Source organism: Vigna umbellata, chromosome 8 (genome assembly GCF_029865625.1).
Source record: "Vigna umbellata cultivar VRB3 chromosome 8, Vumbellata_1.0, whole genome shotgun sequence".
Lineage (NCBI taxonomy): Eukaryota > Viridiplantae > Streptophyta > Magnoliopsida > Fabales > Fabaceae > Vigna > Vigna umbellata.
Window position 1 is genome coordinate 33,516,698 of NC_142172.1, and position 23,923 is coordinate 33,540,620.

General features: G+C 34.1%; 6 protein-coding genes across 8 annotated transcripts; 1 reads left to right on the plus strand and 5 right to left on the minus strand.

The window, feature by feature from the left end:
• Positions 1-703: 703 nt before the first annotated feature.
• LOC148194530 (uncharacterized) lies at positions 704-6,416 on the minus strand. The gene is made up of 9 exons (XM_088096998.1): positions 5,723-6,416; positions 4,994-5,242; positions 4,594-4,890; positions 3,734-4,381; positions 3,582-3,650; positions 2,975-3,142; positions 2,470-2,686; positions 2,021-2,365; positions 704-1,263 (listed from the first exon to the last, which is right to left on the minus strand). The coding sequence occupies exons 1-9, from the start codon at positions 6,308-6,310 to the stop codon at positions 1,169-1,171; spliced, it is 2,676 nt and encodes an 891-aa protein (XP_087953124.1). The 5' UTR covers positions 6,311-6,416; the 3' UTR covers positions 704-1,168.
• Positions 6,417-7,187: 771 nt separating this feature from the next.
• LOC148194531 (putative GPI-anchored protein At3g06035) lies at positions 7,188-8,328 on the minus strand. The gene is made up of 2 exons (XM_088097628.1): positions 7,930-8,328; positions 7,188-7,835 (listed from the first exon to the last, which is right to left on the minus strand). The coding sequence occupies exons 1-2, from the start codon at positions 8,012-8,014 to the stop codon at positions 7,339-7,341; spliced, it is 582 nt and encodes a 193-aa protein (XP_087953754.1). The 5' UTR covers positions 8,015-8,328; the 3' UTR covers positions 7,188-7,338.
• Positions 8,329-11,188: 2,860 nt separating this feature from the next.
• Positions 11,189-12,723, plus strand: LOC148194532 (NADPH-dependent aldehyde reductase 1, chloroplastic-like). Its single transcript, XM_088095628.1, has 4 exons — positions 11,189-11,503; positions 11,646-12,022; positions 12,095-12,453; positions 12,539-12,723. Exons 1-4 carry the CDS (start codon positions 11,204-11,206, stop codon positions 12,559-12,561), a joined length of 1,059 nt encoding a protein of 352 aa, XP_087951754.1. The 5' UTR covers positions 11,189-11,203; the 3' UTR covers positions 12,562-12,723.
• Positions 12,724-13,758: 1,035 nt separating this feature from the next.
• LOC148194533 (amidase 1-like) lies at positions 13,759-18,122 on the minus strand. The gene is made up of 10 exons (XM_088097713.1): positions 17,853-18,122; positions 17,603-17,755; positions 16,692-16,816; positions 16,406-16,531; positions 15,772-15,954; positions 15,393-15,540; positions 15,108-15,276; positions 14,491-14,625; positions 14,219-14,380; positions 13,759-14,012 (listed from the first exon to the last, which is right to left on the minus strand). Exons 1-9 carry the CDS (start codon positions 17,960-17,962, stop codon positions 14,258-14,260), a joined length of 1,272 nt encoding a protein of 423 aa, XP_087953839.1. The 5' UTR covers positions 17,963-18,122; the 3' UTR covers positions 13,759-14,012; positions 14,219-14,257.
• Positions 18,123-18,637: 515 nt separating this feature from the next.
• LOC124828810 (uncharacterized) lies at positions 18,638-21,011 on the minus strand. Of its 3 annotated transcripts, none has more exons than XM_088097716.1 (8): positions 20,796-21,011; positions 20,348-20,442; positions 20,130-20,198; positions 19,971-20,050; positions 19,835-19,890; positions 19,609-19,721; positions 19,237-19,301; positions 18,638-19,164 (listed from the first exon to the last, which is right to left on the minus strand). In XM_088097716.1, exons 1-8 carry the CDS (start codon positions 20,923-20,925, stop codon positions 18,870-18,872), a joined length of 903 nt encoding a protein of 300 aa, XP_087953842.1. In that variant the 5' UTR covers positions 20,926-21,011; the 3' UTR covers positions 18,638-18,869. The 3 variants fall into 3 exon arrangements, with proteins under 3 accessions (XP_087953842.1, XP_087953841.1, XP_047158144.1); XM_088097715.1 differs by having other exon boundaries at positions 18,638-19,167; positions 20,796-21,007; XM_047302188.2 differs by lacking the exon at positions 20,130-20,198 and having other exon boundaries at positions 18,638-19,167; positions 20,796-21,005.
• A 321-nt stretch (positions 21,012-21,332) lies between these two features.
• LOC124828812 (root phototropism protein 3-like) lies at positions 21,333-23,427 on the minus strand. The gene is made up of 4 exons (XM_047302190.2): positions 23,230-23,427; positions 23,066-23,135; positions 21,856-22,944; positions 21,333-21,761 (listed from the first exon to the last, which is right to left on the minus strand). The coding sequence occupies exons 1-4, from the start codon at positions 23,361-23,363 to the stop codon at positions 21,393-21,395; spliced, it is 1,662 nt and encodes a 553-aa protein (XP_047158146.1). The 5' UTR covers positions 23,364-23,427; the 3' UTR covers positions 21,333-21,392.
• Between the last annotated feature and the right edge of the window lie 496 nt (positions 23,428-23,923).

Here is a 23,923-nt window from a genome sequence, read left to right on the forward strand (position 1 = left end):
TTTTTAAGAAAATGGTACAATTTGCACTAATTTTACTTGAATTGATAAATTTTTAAAATGTTTTTGTCGGTAAGTCATGCTGAGCATGTACGAGTTCATTTACAAAAGATATACACAAGATTTCTTACTTATTGCACAGAAGTCCTGCACACAAAAATCAACTTTCAAAAAATCTTGAGCACTAACTACGGATTTATTATCTTAATTAAGTTTTAAAATATTAAAGTTGTCTCTACATTTTTTTAAATAAACAGTTATACATGAATAACTTTAATTTAGCTAGTTGTATCATAGCTTAAATTTCTTATATTTTTTCTATAAATAAGATATAATATTATTTTAGTATCACCATAATCGGAGTATTAAATTTTTGTATTAAAGCAATGATTTTGTATCCTAAGAAATGCGATGAGTGAGCTCAGTGTGTCTGTTGTGCATTCATATGTTAAAACATGAATATGTTATCGTGTTTGTTTAATAATATATTTTAGTATTTTTTAGGTGATATCAGAAAGAAAAAAACATAAGAAAAAAAATACATTTCACTTGTAAGTATATAACGTACTGTTGCTGCGGTTGTCTTTCCAATTGAGTTGTCTTTCCGATTGAGTTGTCTTGAGCTGATTCGGCAAGTGCTGGTGTGCACAAGAGACAAATATCACACTTGGTTTTCAAATTTAAACCAAACTATTGGGAATTTAAATCATGCCAAATACCATTGTATAAAATTGAGAAGGGAAGAATCCCAGTTACTTTACAACACCAGAATCATACGATAACTAAGCAATACAGTTTCTTCTGCATGGCTGGATTGTATCCAAAATTATACTCTATGTCGTAGTATATAATTCTTCGTTATCACTAGTAATACATCTTACACCTGTAACAAATCCGGCTATTGTTATAAAGCTTTCCTGAAAGAATGGTAACCTATTGAAGAAAGAATGAACTTAATTGGTAACTTTGCCTGGTTCGACTCAATAGAATGATTTTCATCCCATACAGACTCTCCCTTCACTACAGCTGTTGTTCGTGCGCCAAAGGTCTCACCCCCACTAACAAAACAATGGGTCCCGCCACAATCTAACTCATTGTGAAACGCGAAACAACCACTGAAAAAGTGAAATAGTCACTCGTTGTGAAGGAGGGACAGTTGAATTGGCAGGTGTCACATCTTGGGTGAATCCGAACTTATTAGGTTGATCCACAAGTTCGCAAGCTTCACGATGCAATGCTTCCCGTTCCATGTCACCAAATTCAACCCTGATCCACAACAGTCATTTGGTAAATGAATTACAGAGCCAAAGTGGTAGGTAGTTGAAATTTCCACACATTGTAGCTATTGATCCAAACAGATACTAAATGCAAATGTAAATTGGTGTAATATAATGCAGAAAAGACTCTTTCCAACATTGATCCTGCAGTACGTGCACCTTATTTTCATTTCTTTTTGGCTATGTGGAATATTTTTTTCGGTAACATGAAACCATTGGAGAACAAGTTCACTGCTCAATTGCTATCATATCTCTTTAGCTAACATGAAAAGATTTCACTGAAGGAGCTCCATGCGACAACTGCGAAAGGAGCTAGGAAACTTTCACACTTAAGATATTATATTTTTCCTATTCATTAATAATGGACATTTGGACACCTTTATGCACAGTAACAAGCAATAAGGAAAATATTCTATCAAAAAATAATTTTAAATGGATTTGGATTCTCCCATGTTTATCGTTAACAGGAGAGGTCTTGTTAAATAAAATCCTAACCATTTATTACATTTATTTCAAATTCAGTTGAAATAAAAGCCAACTAAAACTATAAAAGAATGGGATGAGTGCTTACTTTAGTGGGATAATTAGCTGGTTAGCTTTTATTTTAACCAAATATATTCAATAAGTGATTAAAATTTATTAACAGGACTTTTCCTATTAAGCATGAACAGCACAGGATCCAAATTCATTTTAAATCAATTTTTATCACTTACATTCAAAGAAAGTCAAAATTATAGCGCACATACCTGGTATGCAACCCCCTGGCAAGGCTGACAACTGACAAGTAGTTTGTTCTCCAGAGATAACATAGCTACGAAGTGCATGTTCATCAAGCTCGTGAATATACTTGATGGACTCAACTAATTCCCTTGAAATTTCATCTGGCTCAAAATTATTCTGACTTGATATACTCAAAAGTGCTTCTTGAAGTCCGGAAGCCAACCATATGCTATAACACTCGTCCAAAAGGAAACATAAACTTTTATGATCTGTGTAATCTGATAACATCCAAGGTTTGTGAAGTTTGATTGAAGCACCAATGATTTCTGCAACTCTATAAATTTCCCCGAGTGCAATGATATACTGAACACCTATGTGAACCCACCACCCCAGAAAACAAAGGTTATTGCAGATTCCTTAAGTTCATCTACATCAGCAGCATATGTATTAGGCATGACATAATTATGTAGCTTACCTTTTCGGTCAGATAATATCTGGTCATGGACATTCTTTAGTACAACTTGCTTCCAAACATCAGCACCATGCTTCAGCTCTTGAGAACAAACAAAGGCTATTTTGGACCATATGGTAAGATAATTACACTGATCTTCTCTTGATCCCAACTTGAGAATCCTTAACGTGGATACTGTATCTTTCAAAAGTTCAATTGCAGATTTAATATCCTTCTCAGCCTATTAAAATACAAATATACAAGTGTTGTTAAACTTAATGGTCTGGTAAGAAAGAATGTTATCAATAAATAAAATAAGAAAATATAAACTATAATCTATAAAATTAATCTCAAGGAAAATTGAGAAAAAATATCAGTACATCACTATTGACGGAAATGGCTAAATCCGATATTTAATCATATATTCTGTTTGAAACTATCAAAACCATTCATAGTTACAGTACTATTTGCACGTGCAACACATTAAACTTTAAAAATACAACAGAATATTTTCAAGAAATAGACATACCATCAACAACCTTGATGCTAGCTGGTATTCGGACTCAAAAGGTTGGAACCTAGGTTCCTTCAAAACTTCAAGAAGTTCATTAAAGCAGACATTTGTTGGGCAATAATCCTCAGAGAGATATTCAGTAGGGACATTCATTTTGTCCTGATGCAGTATCTCCAAGAATTCCTATAAAAGACGAAAAAATAGTAGAAACAGTTCCGGAACTATTAATAGCTTGTACATTTGATTAATAACAAGGAAAAAATATCCACACACAAATACAAAAGCAGAAGAAACCCAAATTCACAACAACATAATGCTAATAGCTCAACTCGATAATGTTTGATTTGGAGTGGGGGTGGGGGGTAGGAGGGGGGTGTTTGGTGGGGGCAGACTTCGACCCAATGTACATAAGTCACAGGCAAACCATTAGGTCTGGGTTTCTGCTAGATTTTTGCCAAATCCTTCCAGACCTACCTCCGGATTCTCTCATTTCCCCCATGTAGAGAAACCCACTCACCTATCCCTTTCCCAGAGTTTTACATTTACTATAGCAAGGGAAAAATAAGCAAAAACCACAAAACATTAGATAGGAAATAGATAACAGAATAGTTCATATACTGACCTGAATTTGTTCCTCAAGAGCTTTTGCTTTGGCATCTTCACCCGAAAGGGCAGCATCATTTAGAGTTTTCTAAGAACATTAATTTATAAGTAATTTCAGTGCCAGAAAATTTGAGCATTATCTACAAAAAAAGACCACAGAAGGTTAGTTACCTTGAGTTTCTGAAGATGAGACAGAACATAATTGCACAATTCATCCTTCAATTTGCTATAAAACTCTGCATAGTCACTCAGCTCTAATTTCGTGGATAACTGGGCCACCGGTAAATCTGTGAGATCTAGAGTAGATGTGTGATCTTGACTTTGTGTTCCATAGATGGCATCCTTGAATTCCCATGAATCATCCTCAAAATCATCTTCATCGTTGGCCAAATCAGAATTTAAAACAGTTGGGGAAGAATGCAACCCATTGTCATTGACTTGTGATGTGTAACTAAAAGAAGTTCGCTGTGATTCATGGGTGAATCTTGATTCAGTTGAAGCATCCTTAAAGTCCCAGAAATCATCATCTAAACCATCATTATCAGTAACCAAACTGGAGCCTGATACTTCAGGTAAGGCAATAATCTGATTTTCATTTGCTTTTGGAGAAGTTTGTTTTTCAGCTTGATTATACAAATTCCATATGTCATTGATAGATAAGTTGGATGCAAGGCTATTGAAATTGTTCCTTACTGGGGATGTTGGTGTACAGTGAGATAGATCTTGAGGCACAGATTGTTCATCAGTATCTGGTGTCTCATCACCAAAAATTGACAGAGGCAAGGCTTCCCTACGATTCTCTGTGCCTGTTAGGGGCTTCTGCAAATAGAAAGAATAGTAACAACAGTATTATGTTTAAAAAGTATGAACACTTAAGTATAAACAGAGAAATGAGTCATAAGACAAACTTGTGAAATTTTTTCATAAAATCAAAGTAACTCAAGAATCAAGATTGAAAATCCTTCTTCAAGAAGTTAAACCTATACAATGTCACATGACATATAAAATATGACATCATACTGATTCAGTACCTCTTGTTTTGTAATAGCACCCTCTGATTCAAACAAATTGACATCTGAATTGACATTTATATTAGTTGGGGAAGCATTGTTTATGCTGTTATCAGCCTGATTGATTTTGGTTTCGATTCTTTTCAAGTGTGGCTCTGAGCTATGATTGTCTTCCCCCACAGAACTGGAATTGAAATTAAATCCGAAGTTCCATTCATCAGATTGATGAGATACTGATGCAAGAGATGAACCAATTGTACTGTCAAATTTGAGTAATTCCATACTAGTGGGATAAACGTCAGCCTTCTCCAATGCTTTCTAATACCACAAAACCACAATCAGATGGTGTTAATGGATATTCCTCAATAATGTGAATGAACAATGTAACACAAAATGAAGAAATTATGTGAAAACAACTGACCAAATTTTGATTTGATCCAGACCCTAAATTCAATTCCCCAAAACTTTGGCTGGGCATGGCAAACCCAGTTGCGACATCTTTTGATTCACCATTCAGACCAGGTTGTGGGTTAATATGATTTTGCGAAGCAAATATTGGACTTAACTCAAATTCCAAGTGCCACCCACCAGCTTTGTCCGAAATCCCATTGGACGAATTGGACACAGTAACAGCATGAAGAGCACCATTATCATGCTTTTGCAATTCAGCCTTTAAAATATAATACAAATTATCAGGGAGACAAAATTCATTACATGAACGAGACAGTATGTATTTATGTGACGTAATCAATCTCTAGCCCAAGAAAATAGCCCCTTAATGCACTTTAAATCATAGATATTGGCGGGCAATGGAAAAAACGAAACAAAAAATTTAAGCATGCAACAAAACAACTCATCGATACCCACTAGCACTATTTTCCTACCCTTTTCTGTTCTCTTTCGGGGAATTAACTCTTGCTTCTCACATGGAATCTACTAAAAATAATCACATATTACTAGCAAAAATAAAAAGCAATCACATAACTCATATGGTACATAGCTTTCCCCAAACCCCGTGTCAATAGTACAAGCAATATACGCCGACAATTCTAAAAGTAAGGAAAGAAAGATCAATGATACTTGTGAATTCCAGCATTCTCTTCAGCTTAAGTTCAACAACCACACACCTTAAATAAATTCGTTCTATTACCTTAACATCCTGGCTCTTGATTCCAGTTTCCCATTCCGCAGACTTGAATTCCCACCCATCCTCATCCTCCTCCACCTCATCCTCCTCCTCATTCAATTTGTTTTCCTTGGTGTTCGCGGGATTGGGAGCAGCACCATTGGATACCGAAACCGATCCGTTGATAGAATCCATTTGAGGAAGCTGCTGATTATACAAACTGGAAATCAAATCACTGATTCCAACGAACCCATTCGAACCAGATCCCCCTTTGACAACCCCGCCGTTGGGGAAAACATTAGAAGGAGATGGTTCCTCCTCTTCCTCCTCCTCCTCGCCGAAGATCGAGAGCGGAATAGCTCTATTGGCCTTTTTCGCCACCTCGGCTTGAACTGCGACGTCGTTGATGCCATTCACGTGTTTCGTCGTGGGATCGGGTAAGGGTTTCGATAGGTCGTTGTTGATCCGGCTGGAATGGTTAACGAAGTCGCCCCAATCGTTGTCGACGAGGAAGTTATTATTGTCGTTCGTCGTGGAAGGGAAGGGTTGACTCGGAAACGACGCGAAGGTGAAGTCGCCGAAGCTCTCGTCGTCGTCCTCCTCCTCCGCCATAGCTCCCAGACTCGCTAGCAATTGCGTTTCTTTCGTAAGATGTTAATAACGTTTTCGCGTCTGTGTTGCGAAAAAAATGGTGAGGTGATGTATCACGTGTGAATTATGTAATGCCACTGCCACTACTACACCTATCGTCTGATGTGGATTTATTGCGCTACGCTAATTCAGCATATAAACATTAATTTATTGGAAAACTATTGTTTATCCTCTTAAAATTAACTCCTCAACGTACAGTCACTACTTTTTTATGCTATATTGCACAACAAAGTTAATAATTCATTTAAAAATTTCACCAATTTATTTCGTCATGTTTGAATAACCTTTTTTTTTTCTTTTAAAATGTTTAGATTAATAGGAAAACTGATGATTTTTAGAAGATTTTATTTAATAAATACAACATGAATAAAAGATAAATTCAACATATATAAATTGTTTCGATATGTAGAGTCACGATTATAAGTCTTTTAAGTAATGTGCATCCAAATGTTAGTTGGTCATAATTTTTACTTTGATAACTTTGATATTGGGAAGAATTCGATAGTTTCAATAATAAATACATAATCAATGTAATTATCTTATCTTATTATTTAAATTAATATTAATCTAATTATAATCTAAATGTTAATAATCATGTTTTAACTTAAGGAAATAATCATCAATCTCATTTGTTGTTTAAGACCCACCAATTGGATCATTCTGTCCTCAGGCTCTGTACATAAATAAAATAAATTGATATTATGTCAAATTCAAAATCTAACAATAATAAAATAATAGATTTTCATTTTACATAAATAAATTGATATTACGTGGAATTCAAAATCCAAGTAAGATTTTCATTTTTATATGTTGATAAACATTCTAATTTTTACCCAAATTTCAACCGAAGAACAACATTTGAGATACCAATATACATGATGAATTACAGTTACAAGCACGTGAATGGTGATGTTCTCACATGCAAATTATGGAAAATTAGAGAAATAAATAAAGAAAGGGGAAAAGAAAATTGGAGCGAATAAACGGATTTACTTGAAGAAGAGAAGAAGCGTGGCGAAGAAGAATGCTGGCATGAGGAAGTGAGGAAGCAGAGAAGAAGATGCAGAGGAGAAATCTCCAGAAGTAGCGTTGGTGGCGACAATAAAAACCATCCAATCATCTTCGGAGCCAAGACCTGCAGACTTATACTTGGAATTATTGAGGTACTTGGTGAAGCGATTGAATTTGGTGTAGTTGGAAAACAGGTCATCGGAGTTCAACTTGGGGACGCAGAGAGGCATGACGACCCCTTCTGTGGTGGTGTTGATGTTGATGTTGCATTTGTCTATGCTCTTTTGAAAGTTGGGAATTTTTGAGTTATTACCAGGCGTCGGGTAGTAGTCACGAAAGACTTCACAGTGCACTTCTCCTAGATCTTCTGCAATCTCCTCAGCTAAGCAAGAAGCCTTCTTATTCTCATCCAGAACAGGAAGGTTCAAAATTTTTCTGTAAGTGTTGATGTCATGAAGCAGATCCTTCTCCTTGTCTGCAGTGGAAGCCACACAAATCAATCATCAGTAACATGAGAAATGTCACAACACGTAGTGATTTCTCTCGCTTGATTAACGAGATTTACTTACCATCACAGGCCACTGGACTGGGAAGCAGGTGGAAGACAACGAGAGAGGCAATGAGAAGGTAAAGACCAACATTGAAAGAGAGCATGATTGAATTGATGGAAAAAACACAAGGAGAATGGTCTCACGAGAAGTGTGTGTAACAATGTGTTCATGTGATTATGATAGACTGTTGTGAAAACATGTATTTATAAATATAAAAAAAACTGTAGAATTACAAAGAGGTAAAAAAAGAGACTTTGACGAGGAGAATGGAATAAGAATGAAAAGATTCAATAACATAACACTACAGAAATTGTGGAATTACCAACTAAATGCAGAAATACCATGTTTTCTTTATTGAATTTGGATAGACATTTTAATTCTTAGAAAATGTGACATGTTATCGTGGAACAGAACTGAACTTACTCTGTATAGCCTTTTTTTCGTTTAACAAACTCTTCGTTATTGATACTTGTCGTCCAAGCCTTCTTGATTCCTTTTTGAATGACGGTATATTGGCATAGCAATGGATGCAGATTATCTAGTACTAAATATCTAATAAAAGATATCTTATTATTGACTTCGGCCACATATAATACATGAAATTATGGAATATATGTTTTAATTAAGTTCGAAATAAAAATATAAAATAATTAAGGTAAAGTTGTATAAATTATGTATGGAGAGGTATTTAAGAGAAATAGAATGAGTAAAGGAGTGTGTGATGGTTGGATGATTCCTTATGCTTTATTAGAGAGAGGGAGTTCTTCCTTACTTTTTCTGCTACCTTGCTTCTGACGTGCAATTATTCTTTTTTGCTTCTGGGAAAAGTGGTATTTACAAGATAGGCATCCATGATTTGGAAAGTTTTTGCTTTTTTCATTCTAATCAAATTCCGAATGCATAATTTTCTCTTGTGTACAATGCTCAACGTAGGTCCATATATCTGCTCACGTCTTATCACATTATCAAATTAGTGAATAAGAAAATAAAGAAAAATAAATAAATGTGTTTATTTTTTTATTTGATCTCTTTTAGTATGCTTTTGTAATGATTTATTATCCTTGAGCTTTCACCACAAATTATTTTAAGTATGTAGTTTATTTTTTATCTTTTATTATTATGTCAAGAATAAATTTAAGAAGATAAAATGTTCGGAATCATGTAAGAAAAAAATTTCAAAAGTTTATGTTTTTAAATGTTCTTTTTACGTAAATTTGACTCAGATCTATTTTTAATTTTTTTTTTCAATGATTCTTCTTAAAAAAATCTATCAAAACAAAATCGTAACAAATACAAAAGTCTGATCTTTAAAATTTATTATGATATATCCAAAAGTTTCACTGTTCAAAAATATTAAAAATAATAAATAACTAATCATATAATTTTATCTTTATCTTAATTGAATTTATAATACAAATAGTTTACAAGATATCATTATTGTTTCAAAAAATTGGGTCCGTGAAATCTTTTTTAAGGGTTGATTGTCCTTTTCTCTTTATTCCAACTTATTTTCTGTTAATCGATTGAGAGATATTTATAAAAGATTTTTCGATACTATAGAGTCACTTTGTTTGAATGGAAAAATTATAAATGTATAATTAATGCACAGTTTATTATTTTATCTTGAATCTATATTTACAGTTTTTATAATAGGCTTTTTTTTATCATTGTTGACCTAATTACAAACTCAAATTTCACTAATCTGGTTAAAGAATTTAATTAGAACGATCTTTTCTTTTAAGTCATTCCATTCTGACCATTCGATTTTTCTAATAAAAATGTCTTCTCCCTTACTAGATTAATAAGATAAAAATACCACATTTGGTTAACTAATGATTAACCATATATACTGTATACAAGACCTCCAAAGCTAAATATCATAAACTAATTAATCTCTCGGACAACTTGTTGACGAGCCGTACAATTATAATAATTTTGAGTTTTTATCAAACAAATGAAAAAAATTTAAGAAATTGTCAAAAGATCATATTTCCTTTTCTTATGAAAATATGATATTACCTTTTTTATGAAAAAAAATGATGTGTTAATATCTCTGCAAAAGCACCATTTTGGTATAATTTTTTCAATAATTATCAAAATAAATAATTTTAAAAAATTGTGAAATTGAACAAATCATATCAAGATAATAGATTTTTGTGAAAAGTCGTGTGAAACTGATACAACTTTAGAACAAAACATTTTCAAATTTGAAGTAGTTCTAATATGATATATCTTCTATCAAAATTAAATTAAAATCATATTACATTAAAGTGACTTCAATTTAAAATACAATTTATTGTGTTACCTTACTAAGACTTAAATTTAAAAATATTCTACGTTAAATACTAAAATGTGTTACTCTAAAATAACTTATTCAATAAAATTATATTATGTTAAGACGACTTGCTCATTTTTATAACTATTTTTCAAAACTATCCATTTAGGCAAGTTTGAAAGAAAAAAAATCACTATTTTAGTGCTTTTGCCCAATACCTCTTTTAAAAAAAATACTCACAGTCATGCACATACTAAGAGGCTGATCTTAGTGGTAATATAAGGCTTTGGACTTCCAAATTTTGTAATCATAGATTAGTATATATTTTAAAATATATTCTTGATAGGTTTAATATATTTTATATATTTAGTATTTTAAAAAAATTATATATCTATACATACACTTCTATTTTATACACATATATTAAATATTTATTTATTTTATTTTTATCTTTCTCTTTATCACACCCGTACATCTATAATTTATCTTTTTTTAAGGTATATATCAAATTTATATTTTGAATGTCCATCAATTATTTTTCAAAAAAATACAATCACTTAACAATTCAATATATTAATATTCCAATTCTAATTTTTTTCATATTTTTATATAAACTAATATATATATTATTATATTGTTAGAATAGGGTATGAGATTAATTTGTCTAGAAATTAGAATTTTCCTTTCCAACTAAATAAATTTGTCTCAATAAATTCTATGTCGAAAGCTCTCGAACGAAACGCAAATAAATCCTAAATTGGTAAGTGATAGTGAAATATATATTAATATCATGAAATCTATTAAATTATAATTTAATTAAACCCATCATACATTTAGTATAGTTCCTTTTAAAGCAATTTTGTTAGTAAAATTATTAGAAAAAGAAATGAAAAGTTGCTTTAAATATGTAAAAACATATATCAAATAATATGAAAGAAAAAAAAAGTGGATTAAAAACATAAAAGAAGACGTAGTGTGTTGGTCGAGAATGTCCGTTTCCTCAGACGGGTCCAGTGCATGCGAATAAAAGGACACGTGAACACCTCCTTGTGCCACTCTTCACCACGTTGCATGTTCAAACCCCTTTTGATCAACACATCATCCTCACCTCTTCCCACCTTCAAATCCAATCCTTTATATATATTCATCCATCTTTCATTATCATCAACTTTCTTCCAAAACTTCTTTCCAACAATGGCTTCCGGTCAACAGAAATTCCCCCCTCAGCAGCAAAAAACACAGCCCGGCAAGGAACATCTTATGACTCCACCACCCCAATTCACCAGCCCTGACTACAAGCCTTCCAATAAACTCCAAGTAGACACACAGCAAAACCTTATTGTTTCCTGTTAATTTTTTAGTTTAGAAAAGATGGTGCACGCATGCATGCACGTTGCGTTTTGTTTGTTTGGTGTCACTGCTATTCATTCTGTGTAGAAAATTGGATTTCCTTTTTCAGGGGAAGATTGCATTAATTACTGGTGGTGATTCTGGGATAGGACGAGCTGTGAGTAACTTGTTTTCGTTAGAAGGTGCTACTGTGGCCTTCACGTATGTGAAGGGGAGTGAGGACAAGGATGCAAAGGAGACCCTGGAGATGATAAAGAGGGCCAAGACTGCGGATGCCAAGGATCCAATTGCCATACCGACTGATTTGGGTTATGATGAGAATTGCAAGAGGGTGGTTGACGAGGTGGTGAGTGCTTTTGGTCGTATTGACATTCTGGTCAACAATGCAGCTGAGCAATACGAGTGTGGAACTGTGGAGGATATAGATGAGCCTAGGCTTGAGAGGGTCTTTCGAACCAATATCTTTGCCTATTTCTTCATGGCCAGGTAAAATCGTGAATCATGAATGATAAATGATGTGATAGAAAACATGAAATGATGTGTTTTTGTTTTATTTAGGCATGCTTTGAAGCACATGAAGGAAGGAAGCAGCATAATCAACACGACATCAGTGAATGCATACAAGGGGAATTCGAAACTACTGGATTACACTTCAACCAAGGGAGCAATTGTGGCCTTTACGAGGGGACTGTCCCTTCAGCTGGTTAGCAAGGGAATTCGGGTAAATGGGGTGGCTCCAGGACCCATTTGGACTCCACTGATACCGGCATCTTTCAAGGAGGAAGAAACTGCAGAATTTGGAGGTGAAGTTCCAATGAAGAGAGCTGGTCAGCCTATTGAGGTTGCACCATCTTTTGTTTTTCTTGCTTCCAACTCGTGCTCCTCTTACATAACTGGACAAGTCCTTCACCCCAATGGTAACACTGCTTATGGTTATATAGTACTTTATATACTACTACACTCTGGTTGACTTACTAATTAACATTGCATGTGCATTTTCAGGTGGAACTATTGTCAATGGTTAAACTGCATCAGTGATACTCTAATAGTACGGTGTTACGTTTTTGTGTGAATCAGCTTCTCTCTTCACTGTTCGAGGTGGGGGTGTTAGCTGAATAAAATAAGTCTTTGTAGAGAAATACGAAGAGTAAAATCATGCAATAAAGTTCGGTATGTGTTAAGGTGTATATGTGTCTGGTTATAAGTGCGTGTGACATTCTACTTAATTGAGTTTAACAAATAACTAAGAAGACATATCAGAGGCTCAAAGTTACAGAAATGAATGATAATAGAACTTTCTTGATTCCTCTTCATCACAAGACGACAGAGACATCCTATGCTAAGATTACAAAAAAAAGAGTCATAAAATGGACACTCTCAGTAAATTCAAGTCTTTCTAGTTTTTGGAAGAGTTTAGTTAATTATACCAACAACTTGAAGATCAGGACCACGATATGATTAATCACAACAAATTTCTGCGCCTTCCAATTCCACTCCTAAATTGAATTTTTCTTAAACAAATGGATTGGTTATATATATATATATATATATATATATATATATATATATATATATATATATATATTTATTTATTTATTTCAGTTAGTATATTTTAATTTAACAATGTCTATCAGATTTTAGTAGATAAAAATACTCTTAGACAAATACTCTTATACATTATTAGACAAAAATACCTTATTAGACAAAAATACCTTAACAATAATACCTTAACAATGTGTATCAGATTTTAGTAGAGACAAAAATATCCTTGGATTCTAAGTTTCATTCTCAAAACTAAAAAAAACTCCAAATCCTTATTCACCTCTCTCATCCTTCTCAATCTTTTCTCTTTCATCTCTTACTCTAACCTTTTCTTTCATCTCTTACCTTTTCTGTCATCTCTACTGTAATTCCGCATATATTGAATCATCGTCTCTAAAAAAAATTGTTTAACAACAAGTGTTTCTGATTTTTTTCCAGGTGTTTGAGAGGTTTTTTTTTAGTTTTGAAAGTAAAAGTTATTAAAATACCTAAAAGGGGTTTGGCAGTGGATTGAGCTGTAATATAACTATAATGTTAACTTCATATTTGATGACACGCCAGCCAAATTCAAGAAGAGAAGGGAGAAGTGTTGGTGTGTGATAAATGGATGTTGCTCTTCACGTGTGCCTGTGAGGTGAGGTTCCCATTAAACTAATTTCTCTAAGGCTGACACAGCTGAATATCAAATGCATCAACAACAACTGATTATTTGTTAACATGATATAGTACTATTGAATTACAATCAATTTCAATGCGACTTTATTTGCTTTCATAGCCAATGACTTAAGGAATGATTGAACTTTATAACATCCGAATGAAACAGGACTCAGATAAGCATGAATTTCCTTACACAATTTCCCTTCTTTGATTTATGTCCATTGTTCAGGTTCTGCTTCTCTCCCAGCTTTGACATTGGTATCCATACTGAAAGCATCTGCAAAAGATGGGAAACATATTATTGCGCATAAGCCTAAGAATATACGTGTAGACACAGAAAAAAACAGAAAATATCTAGTTTATCGCTGACTTTCATTGTTCCAACAAGTACATAAAAAAGAGGGACTAAAATGTGACGGCACAGAGATCTCAAAGCTTCCATAAATTTCTTTTTCTCAGTTATGGTAAAAACGTAGAACTTACATCTATATCAGTAACTGATGCTCTCTGCTATGCTGCTTTCTATTCTTTGATGCTAGCATAAAGACTCTCAACAAGGTGAAGCAAAAATTTATCTGCACCATGTCTGGCAACCAGAGAAATTGATAGGGGAAGATTATTATACATCCCTAGTGGTATGCTTACCTACACAATGTCAGGAAATACCACATTGTTATAACATTCTGACATGAAGCTTAATTGATTAAGGAAAATATGAGTCCAAGTGCTTCATAAACACTAGAGAAAGGGACAACCTGGCAAAATCCAGATACTCCAGCAATGGACAGCAGGCTAAAAGCCCTTGCACGAAAGATTTCTAATTCAGACGTATTTGTTTGAAGTTTTGGGGGAGGCCCTGGAACTGTGGGGATCATGAGAACACCAAAATCCTGAAATTTTCTAACACAGTATTATAGTAACTTATACAAAAGGAAAGCTTACAAAAATAAGTGTTGCTTAATGACTACACTCCTTTATTTTTACAAAAGAGATTAAGAGGGAGAATCTATAATCTTCATTGTGGAATGAGTTGTTTCGAAAACAAACACAGTCCAGCTAGAGGATATAAAAGAAAAGTACAGATAATTTTTACTTCTGACAAATGAAAAGGTTTGCTGAAAATCAGAAGGGTTTCAAATAGTATTTCAAAAAAATTGCTCCACGATTAATAACAAGCATGTTTGAAATTATTTCTCAATGGGCAAAAAATAAAGGCTTCCTTTAGTGAAGACTTAAAGAGAGAATCTATGCCAGACAGAATGGCTTATGCATATAATATGCACACACATATATCTATATGGTTTGATTAAAATATAATTCATGTTCGTATGTTGAAATATGCTGATTATCAGTAAATTAAGAGGAAGAATACCCCAAGAAGAGCAGCAAGGGCATCGTGCAGTTCTCTTTTTACCGAATAACAGGTATCAATGTTCTCCCCTGTTGTCCTTAAGGCATCTGATACACGTTCTGAGATTCCAGGACCTAAATCTGGTTGGACTGCTGTGATCCATTCACCATGGTTATTCTTAAATTCATACCTACATTACAAGTGAAAAATAAAGCTAGAATCAAGTTTCAATCTAAGGCAATCCACAATCCGCTAGAAAATTATAATTATCTTTACTGAAGACTAGGGATTAATGGTGAGCTATACCTTTGAAGTAACCGCATGGCACTTGAAAGTGCAGACAGTGATGGAATGTTAAATATTTGGTCTGTATTCTCTTTACTCATGAAATGTTTCAAACTTGGAACATTGGTCTTCACATAGTCTCCAAGGATTTCCTGCTTTAATACATCCCCTGCAATAGTGGATACAACAAAAAACCTTCTCACTTGGTAAAATAAACTTTTTCCAAAATGCATATCATACATCGTTAGTGGGATGAAACCACAAATAGATTTATAACTAAACTAAAAGGGGTAGAACAAGAATTCCTATTAATTTAGAATTTATATCTTGGAATCTTTTGCTTTATAATTAACAATTAATAACATTGAATTGACAGCAACGGATCTATCTGATCATTCACCTCCATATAACTTCTCTACTGCTTTCACGACAGTTTGTGTAACTACATCATATGGAATGAATGAAAGCTGGAAGCAGTCCTTTGCAATGATGAAGCAAGAAGGTCTGACTGGTGCTACTTCTGGCAATTGTAGAATTACACCACCTACTTTGCTCAAAATCATTGGATCCCTGGCAAACCATCCTAGATGTAAAGATGAAGATGAGGAACAAGAAAATGAGTACCGAGAAGAAGCGCTCAACAGCTGGTGGAGCTATAATTTCAACACCACTACTTGTACACCATATCACTAGGAGATGAAATGTAGAAAAGGGAAAATTCAAACTAAAAATTTGGAGGAAAAAATTCATAGCTAACTTCGTATTGCTATATATCATGAATACCTTTTAACCAGATAAGTAGAGAAAAACAAGTACTAGAACCGTGAGGTAAATATTTTACATAAATTCTTATGTAAATTTCAGAGCACGGGATTGAATAAAGAAACTTATTCATTGTAAAGTTTAAGAGAAACTGATAACTAACTCCCCTCGAGACTATCTAATCACATTTTCATTATGATACGTTTAGGCTTTAAAATAAAAATCATGAAATGTAGAGATTTAACACAGTCATCAAGTTAATGGATTATTACCCACAGTGTCAAAACTTTGTGCCATAGGGATAACTCCTGATACTGGGATAGCACCATGAGAAGGACGAAAACCAAAAATCCCGCAGTATGATGCGGGCACTCTTACACTCCCTCCGGTGTCAGTTCCTATGATTAATAAGACCATTCCAAGTATTAATCAAATGATGCCAAAATGATACTCAACGGAAAACAAGAATAGCTCACTCTTGAGGAAAACGTATCAGCACTTGAAATTATTGACAAAATTTTGACAAAAAATGACCGATGGAAGGGAAGAATAAATCACCCAATGAGAAATCAACAAGCTTTGCACCAACTGCAACAGCAGAGCCACTAGAAGATCCTCCAGGAACTCGGTCTGCTGAACAAGGATTTCTAGGCGTGCCATAATGTATATTCTCCCCGTTTATACTGCCACAAAAGAGTACTCGGTCATGTGAGTAGAAGAAATATGGTGTTCAAAATATGCACATATCCGAGACAAAAAATACAAATAATCAGTCATATTTTATAAGGTGAAAGCTCAATAAAAATGAACAGAAGTGAGAAATTATCCATTTAAATGAAGTGCAACCTTACTTGCGTACTTTTTGAGACATCTTAATTATTGGGGAACCTTGTCCTTTCCATATGATCTACATAGTGACTGAAAGCTAAGAAAGTTATATTACTTCCAACTCTAAGATTTATCCTAACAAATCAGTCTACACAAAAATGGTAGATAATAGTCACCCTTTGAACATTAAAGCTAGTCATAAAAGAAGGTAATTCTTGTTATAAAGTTTCTCATATTTCCTTTGTTTTTTTCCCTCACTATCTTCGAAAAATCTGGGTAGTGAGACTCCTCTCCCAATCATCTGAAAAAACTCGAGCTTATGTGATTTTCTTCTTCAATGTTGCATGTTTTACACCCTATTTTGTATTAGTTTAAAAGGTTCTGCAACTCCGGTAGCCCTCTATTGGTGGTATGCAGAAGGGATGTTGGAATCCAGTATTCAACGAACTAAGTTTTGTGGTGAATGCTATAAAAGTTACTTGTATAAAGAATTCCATAAATATTACTGAATACTCTTAAAAGGTTTTCATTAAGCATTCAATTTCTACTAAGTAGGCACATCATTAAATGTTGTTGGGAACTACAGGATAGATCCCTATGGGTTTTGGAATGAGCAAAAATATGAGCAAAAAAAACCGAACCTGTAAGCCATTTCATCCATGACAGTTTTACCAACACAAGTGGCACCTGCTCCGAGAAGAGCCAAAACTGTTGGAGCAGTAGAAGTGGCCACCGGATGAGTCCTTGCCCAGTCAGGATTTCCGAAGCCGGTCACATATCCTTCCACGTCAAATCTGTTGTTCGACACAAAAACCTCCTTCAAGTTCAACTTGCAGAAAAAGTGGATTTTTGACAACAGAAATGTTGTGGCTCGAAAGGAAAAATACATACATCTCTTTAATAGCAAAGGTGAGTGAATTGAGCGGAAGATCGGGAACAGAATTTGGTGGTAAAGTGAATTTCTCCATGAATGCTCCGTAGTCATCTGAAGCTGTCTCCATTCCTGTTGTAAGTTCCTCTCTCACGTTTACAAACCACTAATGGATGGTAATGCTAATAAATTAAAGAGCATCTCAAGTCAGAATAAATTTCATAGCATTGTGTTTTACTCCACGATTCTTGTAAAGATAAGGCTAAACTTTGATTGGTCAATCCAAATACCAGTCGCACAACATTTCTTTTCTACTAACCAACCATTTAGTATATTTTATTTTCCACACCATTCATTCATTCATTTTCTTGTACACCTTGTCCACTTTTCTACTTCAAGTTTAAAAACCATTTTATTTTAGTTTTCACTTCTGGCATCATTCATTCATTTATACTATTATCCTCCATAGTTTTTAGTTTTTCCAACTGCAAGATTGTTGAAACCTACGCACTTTATTCACTTCATTTTAAATTTCTCGCACCATTTATTCGTGTTGATTAATTTATGTATTCCTATCGATCATTACTTTTCTTAGTGTTTCCAGCAGTCAACTTTTCTTTTTTTGTTTTATTGATTTATGGCGTATCGCACAGTGGAGATAACATGTTTCACACACCATTGGGTAACACCTCATATGATACATTAAACCAAATAATCAAATGTGTACATGCTTTCTTTATTTATTAATTTTTGAAAGTGTGCAAATGTTGTTAGCTTATATGCTTAAAAAATCAAGCTTTTAACATGCTGGAAAAGGAGCCTCCCCTGTTTCGTTACAACTTCATAAAATTAGACTATGGAAATTGTTATACTAACAACAAACATGTGTTAAACAACTTTACACTCTTGGGTGGAGAATGGCACCTTCTGCGGTAACTGAACAGGATCAATACCACTCATTGAAGTGTGAAAAAAATTTTCCTATGCTATTCAGGAAGAAATTACAGCAAATACATGAGAATAACAGAACAAATAATCTACTCATTTTCATCAGGATCACCATCAAATATGTATAGGTATGGAATCGCAGTTGTGCGATCAACTAATGCACTGTGAGAAACCTCAGTATTTATCCCGGGAGAGCTCCAACCTAAACGTTGTACGTACACAGCATCATAAGCTTCAATGTTCATTCCTGAAGCAAGAAATAGTTGAATCTCATATACAAATCTGTCCGTTCTTGCAGCCAGAAATCGCCTTGCAGCTTCAGAGACTGACATCTTGAACTCTTCCTGTTTCTTTTCGGGTGCAATCACGAGTGACTTCTGCTCTCTTCTGTAATTCAAGAGTTATTACTAGTCACCATCCATGTTTTCCGCACTCAAAATGCACAAAGAAACTTACCTTGTATATAATGCTGCTTTGACCACGCCAATTATATGGTGCACAATGATGTCAACATCCTCCTCCTTTAGATTAGAAAAAGCAGGTTTAAGTCAAGATTTAAGACACCTATGCAATTACTATAGCAACCCCCACTCCCGTTTTCCTCCCTCCCCAAGAAAAACTGATTAAAAGACAGAGAGGGAAGGATTTGAAAGAATCAGAAATTTCACCAATGATTATTAAGCACATACATACAATAGCACTAAAGAAAACGTAAATGTGAATCAATATACGTGTAGCAGATAAATCACACTGTTACTGGATATTTTCCAGTGTCAAGGCCTGAGAGATAATGCACCAACAAACCACTAATCTGATAAGTTTACTAACCTGGATAAGTGCTTGAATTTCTCTTCTTAACCAACTTTCAAGCCAGGAGTTTGGCTGAGAGTACTTACGAGATCTCCAATATTGTGATATATTGAATATGTCATCTAACAAACCTGCTCACAGCGAGTTCATAAAAAAAAAGTAACATAAAAATATCAAGAACGAATATTTGACACAAACCAAAGGATAGACAGACACCATTATCTCATAGAAGTAGGACGAACACCTTGATCAGTGTAATAGCATTGTAATCTATATCTGTGCGCTCTTGACAAGATAAAACTGCACACACAAACAGAGGAACAAAGTATAAAACGGATAAATCTACCAAAATTTTTAACTTGGACTGAAACAAGACAAACCTATCCTCAAAATCCTTATTCACATAGTGCCGCTGAATGCAACTTCCTTCCACTTCATACACGATAGAAAAATTTTCTGTCTGCATATTAAACACGAACTAAGAAGTCAGCAGGTCACTTGATCGAGCTTGATACTAACTTCTACTATCATTCACCCACTTGATTGTTATAAATCATCATCCTTAATGATTTGCAAATTTGGACATCCATAAGAAGCATTTCAGGGAGCTGTAAATTGAGAGCACTTAAAAATCCTGAATTGAAATTCTTTTTAAAGGGTGTAAAATGAAGAGAATAATTTATACTTAATCAAAGTCAATAACGCACAAAAATATATGGTGTTCTAGGAGTTAAAAATTGAAGGTATTTAACCCAACCTTACAGAGGGGGCATTTTACAGAAGAAGGAACAGAACGGTGCTTGCCAGCAGCCACCTTGGTCCAGCGTAAAATGCAATTGAAGCAAAACTTGTCTGTCACAAGAATAAGCTCATGCTTAGCTAGGAATAATAACATGTAAAAACAGTAAAAGTGGTATTGTGGTACATTTGCCTCTTATTGCCTCCTAATAAAATAAAGTATTTTCTTGATATAAAATTTGCGAGGGTGATTTTCGAACAAAAGGGTTCCCGAAGACTACAAATTAGAGCATGCAACCAAATCATCAATCAATCAGTCAAACCCATTAAAAGGACTCTACAAAATGCAATAAATATACATACTTCTGGATTAAAAAGACAGAAAAGTTACCATCGTCTTGCAAAAGAAGGTAGAAATGAGATGGTTATTAAGAAACAGAGTAAAAGGGAATAGTTTGAGGGCATACGAAAACATTTGTCGAGGTAAGAAAGTTGAAGAAAAGGCCCTAAGCAGATTGGGCAGCAGCAACTGGAATCCTCCGACTTCGAGTCCGATGAAACACGGTCGCTCACCCCAATCGCTGCATCATTTTCCATCGTTTCCAACCCTATTTTTCCTTCCAAAGCACAAACTTTTGTCACATCTATTTTTTTTTTTTGGATCGGCGCTACATACGATAAATTATTTATTCTAGTAGTATATAAACTTTTAGCGTTAAAGATTGAAACTTTATTGATTATTATTATTATTTACTTTTAATCATTGAGTATTTTAAATGCAACGTTAATGATGGTAAATAATTTACGTGTTCTAATAATTTAATGTAACGATTAGATAATTTAAACCAAATAAATTATCTCAAAACCTATATATAATTTATTATTGAAAAATTCAAACAGTCTTGATCTTATTTTATGACATTTTACATGGTAGTTGCTATTGCATACAAATGTCTTGACATTATTCTGAGAAAAAAGTTAAGTAGCATTTATATTGTACATGATTCTATCAATCTATGAAGAAGGTTTATAGAATTGTTTTTACATAATGAACTAACTCTCTTTCAACGAATGCATCCCTTTAGTTGCTTTTGGAGCTTTAATTTGCAGGTATACACTTTCAAGAGTTGTGATTTTATCATTTCAACGTCTTTTCTCATCATGTTTATCTCCTGGGCATTTACTATTTCCCTTCTTTCCAAATCTTGGTTCACTCTCATGATTGTCTGAGCATTTGTCCTACGGTAACTCGATCCATTACTTGTCATTGATGTTGTCATATTCACTTGCTCCAAAAGGACAAATTCCGTAGTTAATTTCAAGGGCAACCTATCATTTTGCATCACATGCTTACGTGCTTCTTGTGACAATCTATGGTATTCCAAGTTTCTACTGATATCTGTTCGATCTTCTTCTGTTAAATTTGGATGTGCCTGCAAAATTAAGTTACTTTAATGAGTCTCAGTGATGTGAATGAAGAACAAAATGAGATCTTCAGCTGGAGATAAATATTATCATCACTATTACCTTGAGGTACATGTCAATGGCTCTATAGAGGTTATCATCACAGTGTCTAGCATTTTGTGGCAATGCTTCAACAATTGATTTGAAACTTTCCATTGTCAGATTCTCATCCCTTGCAACTTGCATGAGATACCCATCAACCAACCTTCCAACACTGTTTGGTTTTGCTTTTGCTGAATGATTACTTGACATACCACAAACATAAAACCGTAACACCCTAAGTACCACAGTTACATCATACACAGAATGTTTTTCTTGTTGATTTTTTACCAAGAGATCAGGAACACGACATTTGTCCAACATTAAAGCTACCCTTCTTTCTAGCACACACAACAACTCAGAATTTATTTTCAGCATCACCCCTACCTTTAGTAGATGAAGCAAAAAATTGCAAGTGACTGAGTTTTCTTCTGCAGGAAGTATGTTAATCAAACACTCAATGGATATTCTGTGCAGAGTCAAGGATTTAGGAGTCTCCTTGTCAAGTCCAAGTGTGACTTGAGAAAACCATTTTCTTGTCCAACGTTCTATACAAGAACTTACAAGCTCAGGTTTGATTCCACATCTTTTGATTGATTGAATCACTTCAATAAAATGGTCTATCCGTAGAAATGACACGTCTTCAAACCACCAATCATAAACACTATTATCAGTTTCACTTTGACAAGTAAAACTAGATGCATTTGGATCTGCACACACTTTCAAAGCTATTGCCTGTGAGCAACGTTTGACTATTTGTAAGTCCTTGGCCCAATGGGAAACAGATTCGGTGGTTTTAAGTATTCGAAATGTGTCTTTCCATGAAGATATTATGAGAAAAGTGAGAAATGTTTCTGTCTTGGATATGAGATTTCCTTGTTGGAGATCTTCACTCATTTCCAAGAAATGTGCAGCACAATACAAAGGGACAATGTTGGATGCAGTTATATCAAATTTCCTTCCATAACAGAACTTGACTATGGATTTAAAAGACTTTGTACCACCTGGAAGATTTTTAATTTGGATGATCAGACTCTCACCGGCACTTTCTCTGTTGCTTCCCCTCTCAAACACAAGCCGGTTCAAATATTCGCTTCTTGAGGCCATCACAAGCTGAAAATCAACCACATAGACAACCAAAATTTTAAGAATATTTCATGGAACACTGTTTTTTTTTGGCAACTTTTATGTATAAATGCAAATTCCCATATAATGAAATGTGTGATTGACCCACCTTGTGCAAGTGGAAGCTAGAATCACCAATTTGTATAATTAAATCTGTAGGGGAATTTGACCTAGCAATCCTGCATAATGAGACTAATTAGTTAAGATGAAACAGGCACACATGTTTATAATTTTGACTTTGTTTGCAAGGAGAAGGGAGAGACATTAATTTACCAGTTTGGTTGTGTGTGTTCCAAGGAATGAGCAAGAACAGGAAGATTAGGTGGTAGAAGGTTACATGGGTCAACACTTTTACCTCCCACTGTGCCTTTTTCAAGCACTGCAAACTCAAACCTTTTCTTCATCATTCCTAGCTTTAAGAACTTCAGTGGTAGAAATTATATGAAGAGGTTCAGCATGGATTGTAGATAATATATAGACAAAAAAGTCATGCTTTTAGAATAAGAGTAGAAGGTGTCACTCTTGCCTCATTATTATGATCATCAATTATGTTATCAATATTTCTATGCAAGTTCGACCGGAAACATAATTAGTATCTATCATCAGCATCTATCAGTATATATTTAAAGTATTGTTTATTTTAAAATATAAAATTTTGTAACAATTTTATTTTTAAAAATATTTAAATTACATTTAATCTCGATTCTTAAAAAATACGTATTTAATCTCGACTTTTAAACTGAGTAAAACGATTGAATATAATAGAAAAACTATCAATCATGATATCTGTGTGAATTTAAATTGGTTGAAGCAGTATTTGGTTATTTTGGAGACAATGCTGAAACATTATAGCAATTGGAATATTGGAGAGTCCACAAGAGTGCAATCTCATCCACTTAATGATAAATAGAAAACTAAAGTTGTTGATGGTGTCAGCTTCATCAATTAAGAAGGTGTTTCCTGCAGG